The following is a 20,366-nucleotide window of genomic DNA, read 5'->3' as shown; positions in this document are numbered from 1 at the left end:
ATCTTGAAGCTTCCTGATACATTTTTATATGTGTCTTTGTATGCATTTCTGCTCATGTGCATTTACAACACGCTCATACATGTCTGTGTCCTCCATGTGTTGATTCATGTACTGCATGAGTAATAGTGTGCTTCCTATGGAAGTGTCTCCACATTGACGCAGGTGAGGACGACATCATGCAGGATGTTGATTCTGTCAATCTGGTTGAGCTCTCGGATTCGGTGTCGGAACTCAAACAGTGGGATGTTGTTCACTGCCACCCTGAACGTCTCTTGAGTACACAGGATCTTCATCTGGAAGAGCAGAATACGAAGAATGTACTTTCATCAAGACTGTGACGTGGCTTGCATGCAGTGCATATTTAGAAAGAAAAACACATTATTTAATCAGGATTTCATTTAGGAACAGTCATTCTGCAGGACCAAAAGCCCCCCACACCCCAAAAAAAACAAACAAAGAAAGTGATGAGTAGTATAATTTGAATATTTTAAAGGAACACGCCGACTTATTGAGACTTTAGCTTATCCACTGTATCCCCCAGAGTTAGATAAGTCCATACATACCCTTCTCATCTCTGTGCGTCTCTTAACTCTGTCTGACGCACCCACCGCTAGCCTAGCTTAGCCCAGATCCTGGAGGTAACCGGCTCCATCTAGCCTACTGCTCCCAATAAGTGACGAAATAACGCCAACATTTTCCTATTTACATGTTGTGATTTGTATAGTCACAGCGTGTACAAATAACAAGGTCACATGAGAAACAGCCATCTTCTAACCGTATACAAACTATGAACTATATTCTCAGAAGGCGAAGCACTGCTACTTCCGCGGAGTGATTTGCTCACAGCACCTGAGAAGCCCATAGACAGTAAAAGAAATGGACCAACAGATCCCGTTGCTCTGGACAGAGACCAGTGAAGGCTTTTAGAAGCACTTTTCCCGTGATGGCTGAGCGTTACTTCGCAGCTGCAAACTGAGCTTGCCGACGAAGATGTGACGTGAGCAACCTGTCTGAAAGTTGTAAGTCTTCTGGTAGCTGTGCCAAGAGAAATCACAATCATTCCAAATCTTGCAGAGACGGAGACTGTAGGTATATGTAAGGACATAACATAGGCACAGGCTAATTATTGCTAACTAAAATGCTAGTTAACATTAGTAATTAAACTAAACAGCTAATGTAAGTCGAAACTGCCTGCGAGCTTCTCCTGTACTGTACGGTAATTCCTCTACTATGCGACAGTAATTCACTTGGTTATGACACAATTGTTAGCCTATTTTTACAAAAAAACGTCTGGAGCCATAACGTGAGGTACAAGGTAATGGAGTCTTTTATACATTGTCGTGTTTCTTTAGAAATAAACAATGGACAAATAAAGTCTTTAAACGCTTCAGATGTAAAGTTATTCGCTGTCAAAGTGACGGCAAAATGAATGGCAGTCAATGGCATGCTAACGGGGGGGTGATGGCTTGTTAGCATCAAAATGGCGCCATAGGAGGTACGCTTTGTGGAGGCTGGCTTACCCCCTTGGAGAAGCCCCGTGGTGAGGAGCAGAGAGTTTAAAGGGACGCTATGCAGTTTTGGCCATTTCTTTGCTGTTTTCTCGCTTTTTGCTCTCAGGTTTCTCTATAGAGCTCCCCCTACAGCTTTGGAATAGATGTTTGGCAGCTCCTATGTTTACTAGTGTCTGACTCCTCGCTCGGTCAGTCTGCCGTTTCCTCTTTCTCTGTTCCTCCGACAATGCTTTCCTAGCTTTCTGCTTCTTTTTTGCCGGCTCAGCCATGACGATAATGTGAATAACTCCATCCAACATCCAACTCCTCTACCTTATTAGACGGTTCCTGAATGGGCGTATGTGTGCAGTGCCGTGAAGCAATTAGTTACATCGCGAGACCTGGTATCACGCAATACTTCCTGACGCTGAGGCCAGCGGCTCGCCGGCTGAAAGTTGCAAGGGTGGTTTTTCTGCTCACAGGCGCTAGGGGGAAGCGAGCGAGACGATGACCATTCAACCCGAAAAAAGACATATAACCATTCCAATGACTGAAACTGTTCAGTTAAGGTAAATTAAGCTAAAAAAAAACTGCATAGTTCCCCTTTAACGGTGCTTTTCAGGTGCTGCGCTAATCACTCTGCCCAAGTAGCAGTGCTTCGCCTTCTGAGAATATAGTTCCCAGTATGTAGACGGTTAGAAGATGGCTGTGTTTCATGTGACCTTGTTATTTGTACACGCTGTGACTATACAAATCACAACATGTAAATAGGAAAATGTTGGCCTTATTTTTTCACTTATTGGGAGCAGTAGGCTAGTTGGAGCCGGTTACCTCCAGGATCTGGGCTAAGCTAGGCTAGAGTCAGACAGAGTTACAACACGCATGGAGATGAGAAGGGTATGTATGGACTTATCTAACTGGGGGATACGGTGAATAAGCCAAAGTCCCAATAAGTCGGTGTGTTCGGTGCAAAATGTAACTGGCGCTGCCTGTAAAGCAAAATTGTTACTGATGTTATTGAGCTACATGAGACCCCCGCCCCACTGACCTCCAGGAGTCTTCCTGCAGTGCAGCAGTTCCCTTATCTAGGACCCGCTTGCACAAACGACTTTCCAACCCTTTCCATCTTTTCCAAACGTTAGCCTGACGTTAACCATGAGAAAGTGACCTAGAGTCAGTTACCATGTGTGGCATTTTGAAACATCAACATACCATTGTAAAAGGCTCACCACATAACAGATGAGAGCATGGTTAAATGAAATGATTAGTAGCTTATGTTTATGTTATTGATATGTTTTGTGTTGTAGAAAAGCAATAGTGGATTAGTAGCAGACACTGACACTTTAGGTGAACATATGTCTCCAAATGAATGTGGTAATGATTTATTGATGTTAACATGCTACACATAGCAGCTTTAAAGGGGCGCTTTTCAATGAACCGCCCCTCCGATTCTCTTTCTTATACACTCACCTCAAATGGGCTCCCTTGAGCGAAGGGGAAGGGTCCCTTCAGGTCCCTCTCCTCTGGTCCCCAGCGCTCAGCCAGTTTGTGGTTACGGACCAACGCCTGTTTGCCCCCCTCACTGAAGCGGGGGTTGATGTGAAAGGCGATGTCGTTGCCTCTCAGAAAGTTCACTGTGAACCTGTGGAACACCAAAGCTGGTCAGACTGTCATTGACACTGTATTGTCTCTTTTGTGTACAATTTGTCTGCCCTGTCAGACTTTTATATTTTGTATGAATTTTGGAAAAGAAAACTTGGTTCAAAGAGTGATCCAAGTAATGTTGCTTACATTTTTGCATTGGGTTTGACATGGCCCAAGATGGTCATCATCATCTTGTCATAGATCCCTCGGGCCAGGTTCAAGTTGTATGGCACACTCTAAACAGGGAGAGTGAGAGAATAACATTAAATCAACATGAATTATAAAGCAGCCAGGGATTAAACATACAGTATGGTATATATATATCAGTATCCTGTCTCTGGCTTTCCTGAGCATTGGCATAGAGCACTATAAGAAGCATGCATGTCAGATTCTTCTTGACTCACAAGAGGTCCAGATGTGGGTGGAAGCCAGTGTGGAGGCATGGCAGATGGACTCTGCCCAGGCCATCCTGACTGTCCTGGGTTATAGGGCCAGCCAGGGTGGGCAGGCCATCCTGGTACATTTGGGCGGATGCTGGTAGCAGGAGCAGGTGCTGGGACTGGGACTGAAACAGGAGTTGGAGCTGGAATTTGAGCAGGGACTTGAGCTTGAACTGGAGCTGGTTGCTGGGGAGGCTGATACTGCGGAGGCTGGTACTGAGGAGGCTGGTACTGAGGAGGCTGGTACTGAGGAGGCTGATACTGGGAAGGTTGGTACTGGGAAGGTTGGTACTGGGAAGGTTGGTACTGGGTGCCTGGCCAGCAGGGCTGGCAGGGCTGCCCTGCAGCTGGAGCTGTAACTTGAGCTGGAGCTTGGACTACATTTGTGCTAGGTGCAGGGGCTGGTGTCATGGCTTGAGGGACAGATACCGGAGCTGGTGTTGTCCCAGGCCAGCAGGGTGTGTTTGGCTGGCCAGTCCAGCACGGTGCAGGCTGGGTGGACTGTCCTGGTTGTCCTGGCCATGCAGGGAAACCAGCTCCAGGCTGCGGCAGGCTCGGCCAAATGCTGTTAGCCTGTGGGGCAGATCCAGAGGACGGGCAGCTGCCACACAGAGCTTCAGAATGCTGAGAGTGAGGAGGAGAGGGGGAAGATGGAGAGATAGAAGGATCGGGGTCAGGGTCAGGGGCCAGGGCAGAGATATGAGGAAGAGAGAGGGTGGACAGGATGGAGGACACCAACTTGCAGTTGCAAACATGGCCGTTTGACAAAAGCAAAAATTCAAGCATTCATATTTAGATGGAAAATGTGGAGACAATAGTTTCAGTGATTTGTGTCATTCTTACCAGAGTAGAGTTCTGAGAATTTGAGGAGGTACTTACATCCATGCTGCCTGCCAGAAGAAGATTACGTGCACTTTTATTTATTTCACAGCTTTTTCTATAAAAAAAACAACAACCCACAAACATGTCTCTGAGGACCAACAGACACAGAAAACTAAAGACAGAACAAAACCAAAATAGATCACGTCTGTAATCACAAAGCCAAATGGTAGTAACTTGCTATGGAAACTAACAAACTAAAACAAAACATTCCCTTTTAACAAGATACAAAGCCTGCACTGCAGTCAGACTGAGCTGTAATGAGCTTCAGATAGAGGAAATAGTTCTCTAGGTGACCACCAGAGGACTCTACAGCTTCTCCAGATGTCAAAGTGTCGGCACATGGTGCACTGGATGATTGTCTCCATATAGATATATATTATTACAGTAACTGAAGCTTATTGGATGCCATGGAATGTGCAAATTGAATGATGACCACAGAGAACATCCTGCAGAAACATAATGGCATATTGATTCCGGCTTATATCAATGAATTATCTGCGTCAAGAGAGGAATGTGCAGTAACAATGATTCTTTGGTGTCCACAGGCCCTACCAATAATATACGGTTGTTTTTGGGACTGCAGATTCAATAACTGTTACAAAATGATATAACTATAGTTTTGTTATTTCATTCTACTTCTTAATGTTTACTACCTAAGACTCCATTGAACACAGAAAATAATTTATTATGGGTATTTTACTTGCTAAATTGTTAATGATTTAAAAGCGTATTAAATCACATGCTATAATTACAGTGTATAATCATTAATGCATGTAGATGTAGGGCTTTTCAATAGTTTTGTTAACATTGCCGATCAATCAACAGCAATCAAACAGATAAGCTACATTTATATACACATGAAGATACATTATATTTTATATTATATTCACTCTACACACCTTTTGCTATACAGCAGGACACTGACTATGGAATGCATTCTTTTCATGGTACTAATGCATCTTCTAGTATTGGATGCAAGCAACCTTTTTTGCTTCTGAGCCACAGAAATATTAACCATTTTATATAAACCGTCACACATTAAGATTAAGACTGTAGAAGTTACCTTTTCTGGTCTTTAGTCCTCAGGTGCACACAGGAGCAGGCTGCAGGCCGTGGTGTAGTTAAAGTGAATCAGTCAGCACATCGAAACACTCTTTTATAGCCATGAACCCTTTCACCACTTGGCCACTCCTCACTTCATCACTCCACTGTCAGAAAAAGAATACCTCACCCTCACATATCACATATGTAAATAAGATAGAATGGGTGAATTTTTTTTAGCATTAAAGTTTTGAACATGCAGCTAAGAATTTTTCATTTTATTCATTTTTTCTTCATTGTTTTATCCCCAGGAAACTGCATTCCCAGACCTCAGTTGATAATTAAAGTTATGATGGTCTAATAAAATAAAACTGGAAGAGAGTGTGTGAGTCAAATAGTTGAATGATAGGTTGGAAACAATATCAAAACATTGAAATGTATGTAGAAAATGTTATATTCTCCACCATATGACATCCCTTTCTTACTGACACTAGATCCACTGGCAGCACAATGGCCTGTTTTTGTGCTGATGCGGTTCACATTACTGTTGAGCAGTCATGGGACTGTGTAACACTCATGCCATATCTGTCAAGGCCACACAGAGTAACACAATTACAGCAGACAGACAAGGAAGTCAGGACTTAGTGCTGTTTTTCGTATGTTCCAATGACTCAGGCACTGACAGCTGAAAAGTCAGAGATTAAGTCTTGGTTCACCTTCAGGTGAAGATGTCACTGCATTGGGTTCAGTTGTCAATGGAGACGTTCATACTTCTGATTTATTATCTCTCTGGATGATTGTTGAATAAGTTTACAATGGCAGAGCTGAAGTGTCTCACCTCTTCTAATGTTCAAACTCAGCCAAATAAATCTTCTTTATCCAGTAAATCTCCAGGGCAACAACTTCAACACACTCACATATGTGGATTCACACAGTTGCACTGGTTGTGCTCCCATCATTATTAGATTAGCAATCATCTGAGCTGAAAAATTTAGAACTTCTTAGAATGCTGAGACTTAATCCTCCAAGAATTCAGCGCCTGACATTTATCCAACTGGCTCTTTAAATTTTAAACTATCTGGAGACGGAGAATGAAAAGCATCTTTTATATAATATATATAGTGTATACAATTCACTGTAACTCTTGCTGCCAAGCTTGACCCTTTTCTTTCACGTATAAGTAGCCACTTAGGGTTAAAGGTACCATTTTACCTACAACTTATTCCTGCGACATATAGGCAGGCAGTAGAAAACGTGGAGTAAAAGTAACATCACAGCCTTTCCTGTACTCAGGCAAAAGTTGACTGTCATGCAAATGAGTCCAATCATTGACGTGTTGTATTTAGTCCATTTACAGTCCATTTTATTTCTCACAAAGTGCTTTTTCTGCCCACTGCATTTCTCAGGGCCAGTAGTTGACAGCTTCCTGTTAGCAGGTATTTGCAACATCAAACAGTCACAGTACAGTATACTGCTTCCAAGAGCTCAAGTAAAAAATGATATCAGTTGTTTTTATTCACTTACACACTTTAGCAATAATGTTATGGCTGCATGATGATGTATGGAGAGGTTAATGAAATATTGCTACACTAACTGGCTAATATTGTGTTACACCTTTACATACAATACAATACAAAAGCATGCGTGCGCACACACACACACACACACACACACACACACACACACACACACACACACACACACACACACACACACACACACTCAAAGTCATTAATTCTTCATGAGTGTATGAGAGCATCCTGCAGCCGGACCTCAGGAGGCCAGCTGTGGCTCACAGTGCCACACATTAGGCAAGTGAAGGGTGTGGCCACGTTGGACAATTTGGGAAGTTGGAGCCTCTGGCTTAGTGTGTGTGTGTGTGTGTGTGTGTGTGTGTGTGTGTGTGTGTGTGTGTGTGTGTGTGTGTGTGTGGGGCTGCTGCACTCAAAATCTGTTGAACTGAGCATCTGCGTTGATTAGATCCTAAAGTCTCATCATCTCCTATAAGCCGTTACAAGGCAAATTGTGTTGCTCTTTTATTGCTTTAAAAAAATGATTTTCAAGTGTTTCCAGAAATAAATGATAAACAGACATGTTTGTCATTGCCCATGCACAACAGGGACTATTGTGTATTATAGCAAACAGTGAGATGTAGCAGAACATTTAGCAGCAGTAATTATATAGTTGTCAGTATATCAATTAAATTATATATTTAACATGTCAAGGCTGACATTTCACTCTTCACGATTTTAGCAGCATGCCATTTTTTGTTTAGTACAATTTAAAGCTGCACTTTTCATATTTTCATATTATACGTTATCTGAAAGAATTCACTCACTATGATAAGCCAACCAATGGTAGCTGTTTTCAGCTAAGAGATCTGATAAAACTTTGTGTGCACTGCCTGCACGACACCAAATGGCAAAAATGAGCAACTAGCTGGTGAACACAGTGAAGCATTTAGCAGCTTGAGCGGCAGATATTTTCCTCAGGAGTTGGTGGAGACCAAAACAGAGCTAAAAAGAGAGTGAATATTTGACTTACATTCTTCACGTGACCAGAAACAACTCCAAGCGAATGCTAATGTTGTTCCATATTTGCTAAGTAGGCAAATGTAGGCAATAAATATTGTTTTAGAGGTAGACCTCACTCACAATAATGCCTTTCATAGATCTAAAGCAGTGTTTCTCAACAGGGTGGTACAGCCCCCCAGGGGGCGTTCAGAGCATGAAGGGGGGTGTTGAGGTGCCTTTGGGGGAATTTGTTTTAAGGTCAGTTTACACCAAAGGTTCACAACAATACAAGTGTACACTTTAAACTACTTGCAAAAAACAGTGGTCTGCAACATTAACATTAGTTTACGCCACTGTGACTGGACGAGTCACAGTGGTGTTTCTTTAGGCTTTGTGTGGTTCAGGGACCTGGATAATAGATAGGGTGGCGCTGGTCCCAAAAAGGTTGAGAACCACTGATCTAAAGGAGGAATTGGTCTTTCTGCTTGCAAGGCACCAGATCAGCTACAACAACATTGGAAAGCCTATGGTAATGAAACAGTTTCTCAGGACACTTTAGCAGTGTGAACGTTTGTTGCTAAAAGTGAAGCTCAAACCCAGGCCTTGTGGTTGAAGGGTATACATCTCTTATATTTACTCGCTACCGCTGTTGCACTAATGCAATACATTCCACATTGGACAGTCAATACCTCACCTCCCATGAGACGGACAGGCATACTTGCTATTTGCCACTGAAAACCTTAATCAACTTACTGTATTGACAAAGGTACTCATTCACATTGGCATATTCTCCAGCACAGTGACCAGGCTTTTAGACAACAACAAAATTAAGCTTCATGTGAGGATGGTAAGAACTTGTTTTTTTGCTTGGGCTGCATATTGTCAGAAGAGATTTCTTGCCAAGCAGCATTTCAGAAAACTTAGTCCATGGTTAGTCTCCTGGTTGGCGTGTAAAGAGCTGGAACTGGCAACACGTGTTTCCTCAATCCTTTTATGCAATCAACCCAATCTGCCCCTATTGAATAATGTGATGAAAAAAGTTGTAATAGAAACACAATGCATAACAAATATAGCTCAAGTAGTGATTTAAATTGGGGAACAAATGGACAGTGCTTCATTTGAGTGGATGGTTACCATGTGGTCCTGTCATCTACTGTCTGATGGGAGAGGGAGTAATGATGTCACTTGTAGGAGATCTCCTTTTGTAGTTTCAACCAATGGGGAAGCTGAGGGGGAAAAGGAGGCAACCGTGAGGCGTGCTGCTGTTAGGCAGAAGAGAGCATTCTGGCAGGAGCAGGGTTTTCCGAAGCGATGGCGGTGGCTTTAGATAAGCTCTGGGCCTTGTTCCAACACTCGTACACTGCCTCCTCCTTGACCCTTTCCCCCCATTCCCCTCCTCTTCACCACTTCTGTCGTATTAAATGGGCAATGACAGGTCAAATAGAGTATAAAAGAGACAGTCCTAGAAGGTAATCCCCAGAGTAATAGGTCAGATGTGTTTACCTGTAGTTAAAGAGTAGTTTTCTATAAGACAGTTTTTTTTCCAGTAACCTGTAACAGTGTGTCTAAAGATGCTTTTGTGCCTTCAAAGAATGAAATAAAGTGTGTAAGAGAGAGTAAGAATAAGGGAGATGTTTCAAAGAAAGTGATATTGCTACAGTTGCCATGGGGACATCAACCTGTTTTAGCAGGGACCTGAGTTTATGTCTACGTATGTATCTGTGTGTGTGTGTGTGTGTGTGTGTGTGTGTGTGTGTGTGTGTGTGTTCAAATCATCATCACATCTTGACCACTATGAGATCAATTTAATATCACAAATTATGTTTTGTTTTGTTCAGGGACTTATGAGGCTTATGTGTCAGACCCAACCAACATTAATACAATTTAGAGTTGGATGCAATGTAGGAAACTGTGTGCTCCCATAATCCACCACTAGATGGAGGTGTCAAATTCTCACAGGTGGGGTAGCAATTATGTAGTTAGCACTTTTTGCTTCACGAAAGGCAATAGTTGTATGAGTCTGTAATCTATGGATATTTGTGGTCAGCTTAATCCTTTACAAACCTGAGTGCATGACATGACCAGGCCAAAAAGCAGCGTAAGGATCTGATGAAGCACCAATTTGTGTTTCCATCCAAAATCCAACTTTTGAGCCTCTCTGGTAGGCTTGAATTAGGTCTATACAAAGTTGGAGTTTTATTTCATGTGTCCAGAACTTTAATAGTGACAATAGTCTCAGAGTTTTAATTGTAGAAGTATAAAAAAGTAACTCAATAACTCAAACCACTTCAACAATCATCTTTATCATCCAAATATGGCTAATTCTGCCTCTGTATCGGCCTACCCAAAAGCTTTGAAGAAACTATTTTAATGACACCTTTCAAGAGGGTGACTGTTTCTCAAAGATATATTTTAGGCTGAAATAACTTAACAGCTTCCTTGCTTCCCACAAACATTTCTAAAAAATTTAACATGCTTCAACTTGGAGAGGTTAAAAGATTCACAATCACAAAAAAAAATATTTTATTGAGCCCACTTAGTAAAATGCATCACTAGGCTTCCCCACCTTCTCCCATGTGGCTACAAGAAAAGAATGGATGTGGCTGTCCATAAAGCCCATAATAAGTGCAGCACAGCCTGTACTAGTCTGGAGCTGAAGGGGTGTTCCCACTGCGTACAGTCGTGGCTCTCATTTCCCAAGGGGATTTATGGTAGGGAGGCTGCATGGGAGACAGAGCAGGGGAGGACAATATCAAGACAAGAGGACAAATCATTGGAGCAAGGAAAAGATCTAGTAGTGAGGAAGAGTGTGCCGTTTGCAAAGTGCATGCCTACTTTTGCAAGCACCCATCTATGGTGGCTACACATATGTAGCACATACGTGCATTGAGAGCAGGAATGCATTTGTGAGTTATTCTGTATAGGGTGAGACGTGCTGAATTTGGCACATGTATGACCAGCTGGTAAAAGATAGAAGGGAAGATTCTTTTCGAGCAAGTCAACTGGTGAGAGAAAGAGAAGAGGGTGAAAGACACAGCTAACAACTCCCCCATTGATCTCTAGTATGTTTAACAACAACACAAAGAGCTAGACCTTGGCATGGTAATGGATACTCAGCTCTCTGCCTCCTCTCTCATTCTCTCCCTCAGTTAACCAGACAGTCAGACATAAGGACTTTCCTGTCACTGCGGGAGAAATTGACTCGTGGCCTTGCACATTCACTTACTGTAGTCTGGGGAAGAGCCCTGTGCTACAACCGGCGCGTCAGAAACAGAGATGGGAGATCAATGAGGGCTGTGACACTGTCAGAGCTGGCAGAGGCTGTCACACTGTGTGTATCCCTAATGCTCTGGTGCCTGTGTCTGGCTTCACTTGTGAAACACTTACATGTACACTCATGCCTAACATAGTCTTTAGAAGCAGAACAATGATACAATGTGATACAATAATACACTCAGAAGGATGTGAGGCAACAGATCAGTTAAGTATCAAGCCTTAGCAACAAGAATACCCAAATATTTTGAATATCATTATGCTTTATCACCTAATTTTGAGACCCTGCCTTGACTGTCTCTGTGTCCACATTTTGTTGTAATACTTCTTTGCTTACATGTTGTACATGCAAATTCTTAAATCAAATGTGTTTAATTAAATTACTAAAAAACTAATTTGAAGCCAGATACTATTCCAGCATAAAAAAACGGTACACACTGCACACAAACTGAAAGTAAAGGGGGGTTAATAGGCACCCTGCAGATTTCATTTTTGCCCCAGCAGGTCAACATAGCAGGTCAATTAGACCATTGCATAAATAAATACATGATAATTGAAATCATGATGCAATCCTGTAACTATTAGCCCTACCAAAGTCTAACTTTAAGGTTAAAACAATAAAAATATACCTGAATTGTTTCCATTCTTTGCTGTCCTTCCCCCCTGGAGTTCCCTAAATGATCTCTGGGGATCCACAAGGCCTCAGTTAGGGAATTATTGACATGGAAGAGTCATTTCCAAAGTGGAATCTGGGGACTTCCAAAGGGTCTTTGGGTTGGTATACAGGGCCTATGAAACAGCTTCAGTGTTTTTTCCTTTCTAAGAACATTTTTGTTATTGTGTCTACGGTTGTCTTCTCAGTGGTTCCCAACCTTTTTTATCTGATGTATCGCCACAGCCCTGTCAGATGAACTCAAGTAAGCCTTCAGCATACTTTTTAAACAGGATGTTATATAACATAATAAAAAATATAAAAAGTGGATTGTTGCAATATTTTTTTCAATATTTAAATTTGAATATACACGGGCAGTTAAGTTTGCTTTCGTGCAACTAGCCTACCACCTGGGGTGGCAGAAGCTGGACTACAACCATTTAGCATCTATTTCAACCATTTATCTGTTACCTTTAGCTATTTCAACCATTCACTTCTCTTAGCTAGTTCTCTTAACCATTAATCTATTCTAATCGTTTAGTTCAACCATGTTTCTATTAATTTTTTGTTTGTTGCTTTTTATATCCTCTACCTAACTATTTCAACAGTTATCCATAACTTTTAACTATCAATTTTAACCATGTAGGCTAACTACTTAACTAACTAACTACTACTAAGCTTTTTCACCAATTATTTACATTACTTTTAGCTAGGTGGCCAGGTGTTTATCCATTATTTTTTAGCTAGCTAGCTCTTTCAACTATCACTTGAATTCATTTTAATTCTTACTATTAACTATTTGGTACATCTATTACTTTTAACTACATTATCTATTTAAACCATGTATACATTACTTTTAGCTATCTATTTGAACCATATTACTTTTAACCTTGCTTATCTAGCTGTTTAGACTTCTCTGCTCGATGCTAGTCCCCACGCACTCCCAAAACACTAGTGTTCAGGCGGAGATAACTCAATATAGGCCTACGTGTATTTTGTGAATTACATTTTCTATTTTTCATTAGTTAAACCCCTTGAAACGACAGTTCTGTGATGGACAGTGAATAAAAAACCTTCTCAGATGGGAGTTCCCCAGGAAAACGTCTTTATAGTAAATGTAGGTGTGGGTCTAATTGAGGTAACGTTTTACAGTGCGTCGCCGTGACTGAAAGCCGTCCCTGCTCTGCTGCACAGGTGCTCTACATCTCCACAGCGCTCTCCGCCCTCTCCGCCGCCACAGACTGCGCTCATTCGCTCTGCTCAACAGCCCGGATGTAGCACACGGGACCGCACAGTCCTCTTCTCAGTGATAATAACATGGCGCTCGAAGACACATAACGGTGCCCACTATAATAATAACATCCACAAACACAAACCAAAATAAGCTACAGGACATGTGAGCTCTTCGACCCCAAGACAAGCAGGTAAGCGCGGGGCATTTTATTCGACAAACGCGCTTTGACGATGCGATTTGGTAAAAAAAAAATGTGGCTGCTTCTTCTTCTTGCAGGAGGCAAAAAGCCGCTCTGGAAAGGCGAAATGCTTGTTTAAGGGTTGAGTTTTTGTCTCTGTCTCTACGTCTGCGGGTTTAATGCCTCACACTGAAACAGCAGTGTCATTCGGGGCAGGTCTCTGTCGCTGCTTACGGTGCATCCGTGCAGAAATAAATCTGTCATTTTGTAGTGCATGTGTTGTCATGGCTGTCAGGCTCTCCGCGCGTCGACCGCTGTCCTTGGTATTGAACTGGGTGGGCATCACACCTATGCATGTAGCAAATATATTCTGAAGGCCTGGTACTCTCAAATGCAGTTACTGTACTCAAATGACGAGGAATTGTGGTCGATGGTTGGTGGTCGAAGGAAAAATTTGTGTAATGCACCTACAGCCTTACAATGTAGCAGGGGCTCACACAGTGTGTGTATGGTGCTCAGTGGTGAGTGTATATCCTTAATGGACTTTTAGCTCAGATTTCTTTATTTTTACCATGACAGCATCTCTTTTATTGTAGCATTACTCTTCATGTATCGACTTACTGTATGACAGTGATGATGACAGTGCAAGACAGTTATTTGCGCTGCCTAGCCTATGTTTTTCTGCTTGCAACCAGCCAGAGTTTGAGTGTTCCCAGGCTAATGTAGGCCAGGTAAGGGCAGGAACAGATGGCTCGTTTTCAAGTTCCATGTGGCTTTTGGATTATATGTGTAGACGAAAATTAAAAGTGGTGGCTTGGCCCTTTGAGCTGGGGTTCCCCTCCTAAGATCATAATCGCCCTAACAGCAACACTCTATTAATAGATGTAGTAATATGTAGCACAAAACCTCTAAAGCAGTCAAGAGGAGGCCTATATTTTTTATATAAACGGAGCTAACTATGACCTCCATTTATACAACCACGCTAATGTAAGGTACTGGGGCTGAAACCATTAGTCTATTAGTCGATCCACTGAAAATTAAACAAATATTTTGATAATCAATCAATCCATTTTTCAAGATCAAGTCAAGATCTTGCTTCTCTAATGTGAGGAGGAGGAGGAGGAGTTGCTGCTTTTCTTTGACTTATGTGATTGAATATGTTTAGATTTTCAAAACAAGACCATTTAGGATGTCACCTTGTGGTTGATGAAATTGTGTGAGCATTTGGCAAACGACTATTTGGCAAATCGATTGCCATGGTCGGCTTGATGATCATCTGGGTTTTATGTCAGCAGTTTGCATTTATTCATCATTGAATTAATTAAAGCAGCAGCTGGCTTTCAGTCTCTCAGTAATACATCTGTCTCCAAACAAAAGCTCAGATAACCTTCATGATATCATTATTTTCTTAGACCTAACAAAAAACTCCTCCAGAACCAAAAATAGACATTATACAAGTGTTTTCACATGCTGTGTTTATGTGACTAGTACACTGATCCCCATGTGTAAAATTAGTGGAGTGACCCTTTAAATATCAATGATGGCTGTGTACCATCTCTCAAACCATCTGCATCTCCAGATCACACGTCAATGTGAAATTAGATAAAAAGGTCCACTTTGTTTGTCCTTTCACTTTGTTTGTCCTTTTTAGAGATGATGGTATGTGTGTTATTTAAAATCGGAAGGAACTTAGAAGCTGAGTCAATGTGTTGGTCTGTGTTCGCTTGCTTGCACACTCCCTGGTTATCCACTCTGTAATGTATTCAGTGCCAGCACCAAGCACAACAGCTTTACATAATGATCAAAGCTTGACGGATGCCAGTGCATAGCTTCAGCCTGCAGTAATAATAATACTAATAATAAAAATAATAATAATAATTACCTTTTTGAAGTTATCACAACCCCACAACCTAATTTCCTTCATATTTTGCATCTCTTTCTGTTCCTCATTCTCTTTCAACCTTGCATACACACACAAACACACACACACACACACACACACATGCATGCACAGACCCAGTCTAAGGTCCTCTCCTGCTTAATGTTTCTGGATATGGGGTGAATACTTAAAAGAGGATAGTGATAATAAACACATGACTAACTATTTCAGTCCCTATTGCTCTGCACTAGACTGCTCTTGCTGTCTATGAGGAGGCAGCCTTCCTCGCTCACGCAAATTCACAATTACATAAGAGTCTGAGGGAGTTGTACATTGAATAATTTGACCAGAAGAAGAAAAATCCAGTACCGTTTTTCTATGTGCACTGTAATCTGTCTCCTGTACTTCCTAACCTTCAACACTGACCTCATGTGCCACTGGCCAACATCTCTATCGCTATCTCTATGGTTAAATAGTGTATGAAATGCAAAAGTGGGGCTCTCTGTGGTTAAATAGTGTTTGAAATGCAAGAGTGGGAATGTGTTATCTGTAATTGAAGTGTCGGATTCAGCCCTCTATATATAGGAGCCTCTCGAAAGACTCATTGGCCATTTTAACCAAGTGTCTGGCGGACTTGCGCTGGTCGATCTCGCTAATCAAGGAGCAGAGTGAGGGAGCATGCAAACAAGGTTTGGGGATAGAGGAAAGGACCGAAGAAAAATGAAGAGAAAAGTACAGAGGGGTGAGGAAGACGGCGGTATTGATAGAGACGTGAGAAGAAAGTATTAAGAGGAGGGCAGAGAATAGGAAGAGCAGGACAGGTGACCACAGGAGAGGGGGATGAGGATGAAGAGATAAGCCACAAGCAGCCCAGAGGTGGTGGTGGTTTAACAGAAGGAAAATACAGATGGGTAAAGTGTTTGGATAAAAAAGGGGTTAAATGGGGGAGTGAAGAAAAAAGATGCGGGAAAAAGAAGTGGAAGAATAAGAGGAACAGAAGGCCAGAGATGAGTACAAAGAGAAGAGTATATAAAAGGAGTGTCTATCTATCTGTCAGTGTACTGTTGGGTGTCTTGCTTTCTCTCAATCTGTCGCTTCTGCTCATTTGAGCTGCAACCGAGCAGTATGTCTGAATGCCAACTCATCTTCAGATGTCAGCACTTTTGTCCCAGGTTATTGCATTTTGCTGTTTTTGTCCTGGGATTATGAAAAAAACCTTCCCTCGTGTTTTCTGCATGACTTGGCATGTCAGTAACAAAATGAAGTGTGTATATGTGTGTGTGGCAAAGGAAGACAGGGAGAGATTGAGCGTATGAAAGAGACATTGTGACAGAGCAGGAGAGATGAACATGAAGCAATTTGGAGAGATATAGGAAGATTGTGTGTGTGTGTGTGTGTGTGTGTGTGTGTGTGTGTGTGTGTGTGTGTGTGTGTGTGTGTGTGTGTGTGTGTGTGTGTGTGTGTGTGTGCGCGCAGCCAGGTTTCATAGTGTATTTCCAAGCTGTAGAATGGATACATTCCAACCTATGCTACCATAATTTACGTTATATATAATAGTAAGTGCTACAGGTGTCACACTATGTCTTTATCATGTAAACTGGTGGTGAAATTACAATCAAGCTTTACAAATCAAAGTAGATCTGCACATCTGCTGTTATCTGACATTCAGCACCCCAATTAAAATGCTTTTTTGTCATGGATCTAAAATGTTGTGCTGACTGTCTTTGAGCTGTGTCAGTGTCCTTTCTCAGGCAGAGAAAACACACACACACACACACACACACACACACACACACACACACACACACATACAGAGGAAGAAAGAGTTAACCTACATACTCCCATAGCATCATAATTACTGTAGTAGAGGAGACACAGTACACCATAACCTACATCCTCTACCGTTTTCTCAGTCTAACTTGTGTATGTCTGAGCGATGAGGCTGTTCTACTTCTTTCTTGTGTGTGTGTCATTGGTCATGGGGCTAAGGCATCAGAGGGCACTGATGAAGAGGCCCAGTGAAGCTTGAATACCCAGCGATACCCTCAGGCTACTGGGTGCTGCATCTGCCTCTGTTGCTGCCCAACACAGCGCTGGCCTTACAGCTCTGTCACCCACCCTCCAGGCTGAGGGAGTTACGCTATTTCTGCGTAAGCGTGGTGGTGAATGTGTGGGTTTGTTAAGTGTTAACATGCCTCAGCATCCCTGTTTGTTGGCAAAAAAGGAGGGTGATTCTGCATGGTGGTGTGTTTCTCAGCATTTCCTGTGTGTGTTTGTGTTGTTGTGTGTGTGTGTGTGTGTGTGTGTGTGTGTGTGTGTGTGTGTGTGTGTGTGTGTGTGTGTGTGTGTGTGTGTGTGTGTGTGTGTGTGTGTGTGTGTGTGTGTGTGTGTGTGTGTGTGTGTGTGCGCAATGTACATGTATTGTACTAGTAAACTGCTGTAGTAACCAGTTGGAGCCTAATTCCAGTTTAATTGCTATTAAAGTGATACCTGTTTAGATTTTTTAGACTTTTTTTTTTTTTTTTCATTTCATCTTTTTTATTCTCCACTTACTATGTAGTGGAGATGTTGCCTGTATGTTTATCTGTCTTGTATGTCTGGTGAGCCAAAGTAAAATTTCCACCTTGGTGGACATTAAAGATTTATTCTATTCTATTTTATTCTATTCTATTGGGCAGCCTTAGAAAGCCAATTGCTGTGTCTGTGTCCTTCCCCCAGACTGGTTTTTGAAACTGTGCTTCAGGACCATGAATTGGCAAAGTTTTCTTCGTCTGTATCGATGCCAAGGGAAACCAGTGTCACTCTCATTTGTTTCATATCCACCATATTAAAGAGGCCAATTCTGCCTATTCAGGAAACTGCGGGTTTGTGTAGGACACGGGACACAAGTGCGGATTCTGGGGACTATTCTCCGACCAATCGTTGGTCTGCACGATTTAACTCCACATTTATCATCTCAGCTCGCTTTCAACCTTGACAGAGGTGATACACAACCTTTGTCAATGGAAAACCAAAAAAAGAGTGTCAAGTCGAGCGTACCATGTAGTGGGAAAGAGGCATAAGTGTAATCCTTACACTAACCTGGTTTTCACTGTTGCTTAAAAGGCTTACAAGGCAGTTATGTTGCAGTGTTACCAGTCCAGTTAAGCAGCAAAAGTTGTTGAGCAAACCGTCATAAACACAACTTATAACCTGAAGCAGCAGCAGCAGCAGGAGGTTCTGCTACGCACAGCTAAATGCTGTTGGCAGTCTATTGCACCCTTTGTCTATGAGATCCCTCTGTATAATTACTTAGTTCTTTTGTTACTCGTGGCAGTCTTTTCTACCTATCTGGAATTCCACAGGCCTCCAGATGGGCCCCAGACTTTCACAAAGCATGTCGACAGTGCTACCTCATCTCATGAAGTGTGAAAAAGCAATTTTCCTCATTTCTATGGCCTAATGCAGCACGCTGACAGTGATTTTGCAATGAATTGTGAGATAAGTGAGATTGCAGCTTGTAATGTATTCATATGTCAACTCTGTTAGTGGATCAGTTCAGTGTATTTTATGATGTCTTAATGTGTTTGATGTATTTACACAATGTACTGTTGAATGGGCAAGGCTCACACTGGGTAAATCACTCTAGCTCATAAACATCTTTATTGCTGCACATGTGCATACTTGTAACACCCGGGTCCCATTTCGGGATTACAACCATAAATGATGTCTCAATTGTTTAAATTCTCCCCTTTGGGTTCATTCTCTTCTTATAGATGCAAAGAGCTGTATTGTAGAGGGATGACAACCATTCAGGAGTAAAGACTTGGACGTAAACATTAGTTCAAATGTAGACACTCATCAGATTTCATCCTACTCCGTGATCAAAGAGGAAGTAGGATGGAAGGGAATAAACAGAGTAAGGTATCCTGAAGGGATCCTTGAAGTCGCTCAACGCTCTCCATCATATTGCCAGTCAGTATAGCTTTCATAACAGTTGTCAGCAAGCTCTCACTGTTTTGTTCTGTGATTTGAGATCAGTCAGGTAGAATTTCATCAAAGCAGACTTAAATAAGGACATTCATTATGTCTCAGCTAGATTCATTACCAGCCCCCAGCTCCCACACCCCCATGGGGAGACTTCAAAGGAAAGTGAGAGGTTGAAGATGCAGGCTGCTATCGCACTGAGGCTTACATCACAGCATCTTATCCACCATCCACACTGTATTGACTATCTGAGAAGTAATTATGAGATGACATACAATTGGCCAAAACCTGACCGTTGTGTGTTTGAACCAACTGCAACCCTCAGTTTGACCTTCTCACTCAAACGTACAATTGTTTCTCCCTTAGTTACTATTCAATAAGGGAGGCAGGGCTTAGTTTAACGTTCTCCGAAGCACATGTGCAATTGATAGTGATAACGGTGTCATATATATCACTTAATATCCATAGTAATGTGGTCAGGTTGGCTCAGTGGGTAGAGCAGGTGCACATATACTGAGAGGTTTATGCCTTAACGCCGAGGACCAGGGTTCGAATCTGACCTGTGATGATTTCCAGCATGTCTTCCTCTTCTCTCTCCCCTTTCTCACCTAGCTGTCCTGTCAAAAATAAAGGCACAAAAAGCCCCAAAAAATAATCTTAAAAAAAAAATCCATAGTAATGTTTGAAACAATGGTTTCTTGATTTCAGACAGTGCTAGCCAGAATGGCTTCTCATTTCTAGCCAGCAAATGTTGATTTTGTTGGCTGAAATCACGACTGTCGCTGTCAGAATTTTTTTAAATGCTGGGTTACTTGGTTTTAAGCTCATTAGCCAAACATGCTAATGTTTGCTGCTTTGGTTAGAGCAGATAAACACACTTTTAAATCCATTTCTTACACTTTTTTGTTATGTCTTTGGATTCGCGTGCCATCAATTTGTTGTCACTGCGCCGGCTTTTTTGGACATGTCCGTGCAGCCATTCCACTACAAGTGGTAGCGTAGCGATCTAATGCACATGTGTGGAACACGTCCTCCAAGTGGAACAGCACTGCTCTGCATCTGTGGCGTTCGCAGCTGTCTGTAGGCATCGGTTTGGGAGTATAATCAAGCCTTGAAGAAGACACCACCTCCAAAACTCTTTAAAATGCAATGTATCGCTCTCACTACAGCCCCA

At 42.0% G+C, this 20,366-nt stretch overlaps 2 protein-coding genes and 1 long non-coding RNA gene across 3 annotated transcripts in view; 1 reads left to right on the top strand and 2 right to left on the bottom strand.

Moving 5' to 3' along the window:
* Nucleotides 1-128: 128 nt before the first annotated feature.
* On the bottom strand, nucleotides 129-3,985 carry LOC114572835 (galectin-3). Its single transcript, XM_028604618.1, has 4 exons — nucleotides 3,539-3,985; nucleotides 3,282-3,370; nucleotides 2,961-3,132; nucleotides 129-293 (listed from the first exon to the last, which is right to left on the bottom strand). Exons 1-4 carry the CDS (start codon nucleotides 3,983-3,985, stop codon nucleotides 135-137), a joined length of 867 nt encoding a protein of 288 aa, XP_028460419.1. The 3' UTR covers nucleotides 129-134.
* Nucleotides 3,986-8,798: 4,813 nt separating this feature from the next.
* LOC114573745 (uncharacterized) lies at nucleotides 8,799-12,878 on the bottom strand. Its single transcript, XR_003694938.1, has 3 exons — nucleotides 11,913-12,878; nucleotides 9,145-9,236; nucleotides 8,799-9,025 (listed from the first exon to the last, which is right to left on the bottom strand). It is a non-coding gene; the product is annotated as an uncharacterized LOC114573745 (long non-coding RNA).
* Nucleotides 12,879-13,122: 244 nt separating this feature from the next.
* Nucleotides 13,123-20,366, top strand: part of pak5 (p21 protein (Cdc42/Rac)-activated kinase 5) — a 69,238-nt gene continuing 61,994 nt past the window's right edge. Inside the window, exon 1 of the mRNA XM_028605823.1 lies at nucleotides 13,123-13,359. The gene's annotated coding sequence lies outside the window, so the exon portion shown is untranslated. The remainder of the gene's footprint in view (nucleotides 13,360-20,366) is intronic.

This window comes from Perca flavescens, chromosome 18 (assembly GCF_004354835.1).
Source record: "Perca flavescens isolate YP-PL-M2 chromosome 18, PFLA_1.0, whole genome shotgun sequence".
Lineage (NCBI taxonomy): Eukaryota > Metazoa > Chordata > Actinopteri > Perciformes > Percidae > Perca > Perca flavescens.
The sequence above is the reverse complement of the archived record's forward strand: the minus strand, read 5'-3'. Positions and strand labels throughout refer to the sequence as shown.

Excerpts from the sequence above, each read along its gene's own strand:
- LOC114572835 (XM_028604618.1), bottom strand. The coding sequence starts at position 3,985 with ATGACACCAGCCCCTGCACCTAGCACAAATGTAGTCCAAGCTCCAGCT. Across the intron at positions 3,371-3,538 it reads CACCCACATCTGGACCTCTT|AGTGTGCCATACAACTTGAA; the intron begins GTGAGTCAAGAA and ends CTCCCTGTTTAG. Across the intron at positions 3,133-3,281 it reads GTCAAACCCAATGCAAAAAT|GTTCACAGTGAACTTTCTGA; the intron begins GTAAGCAACATT and ends GGTGTTCCACAG.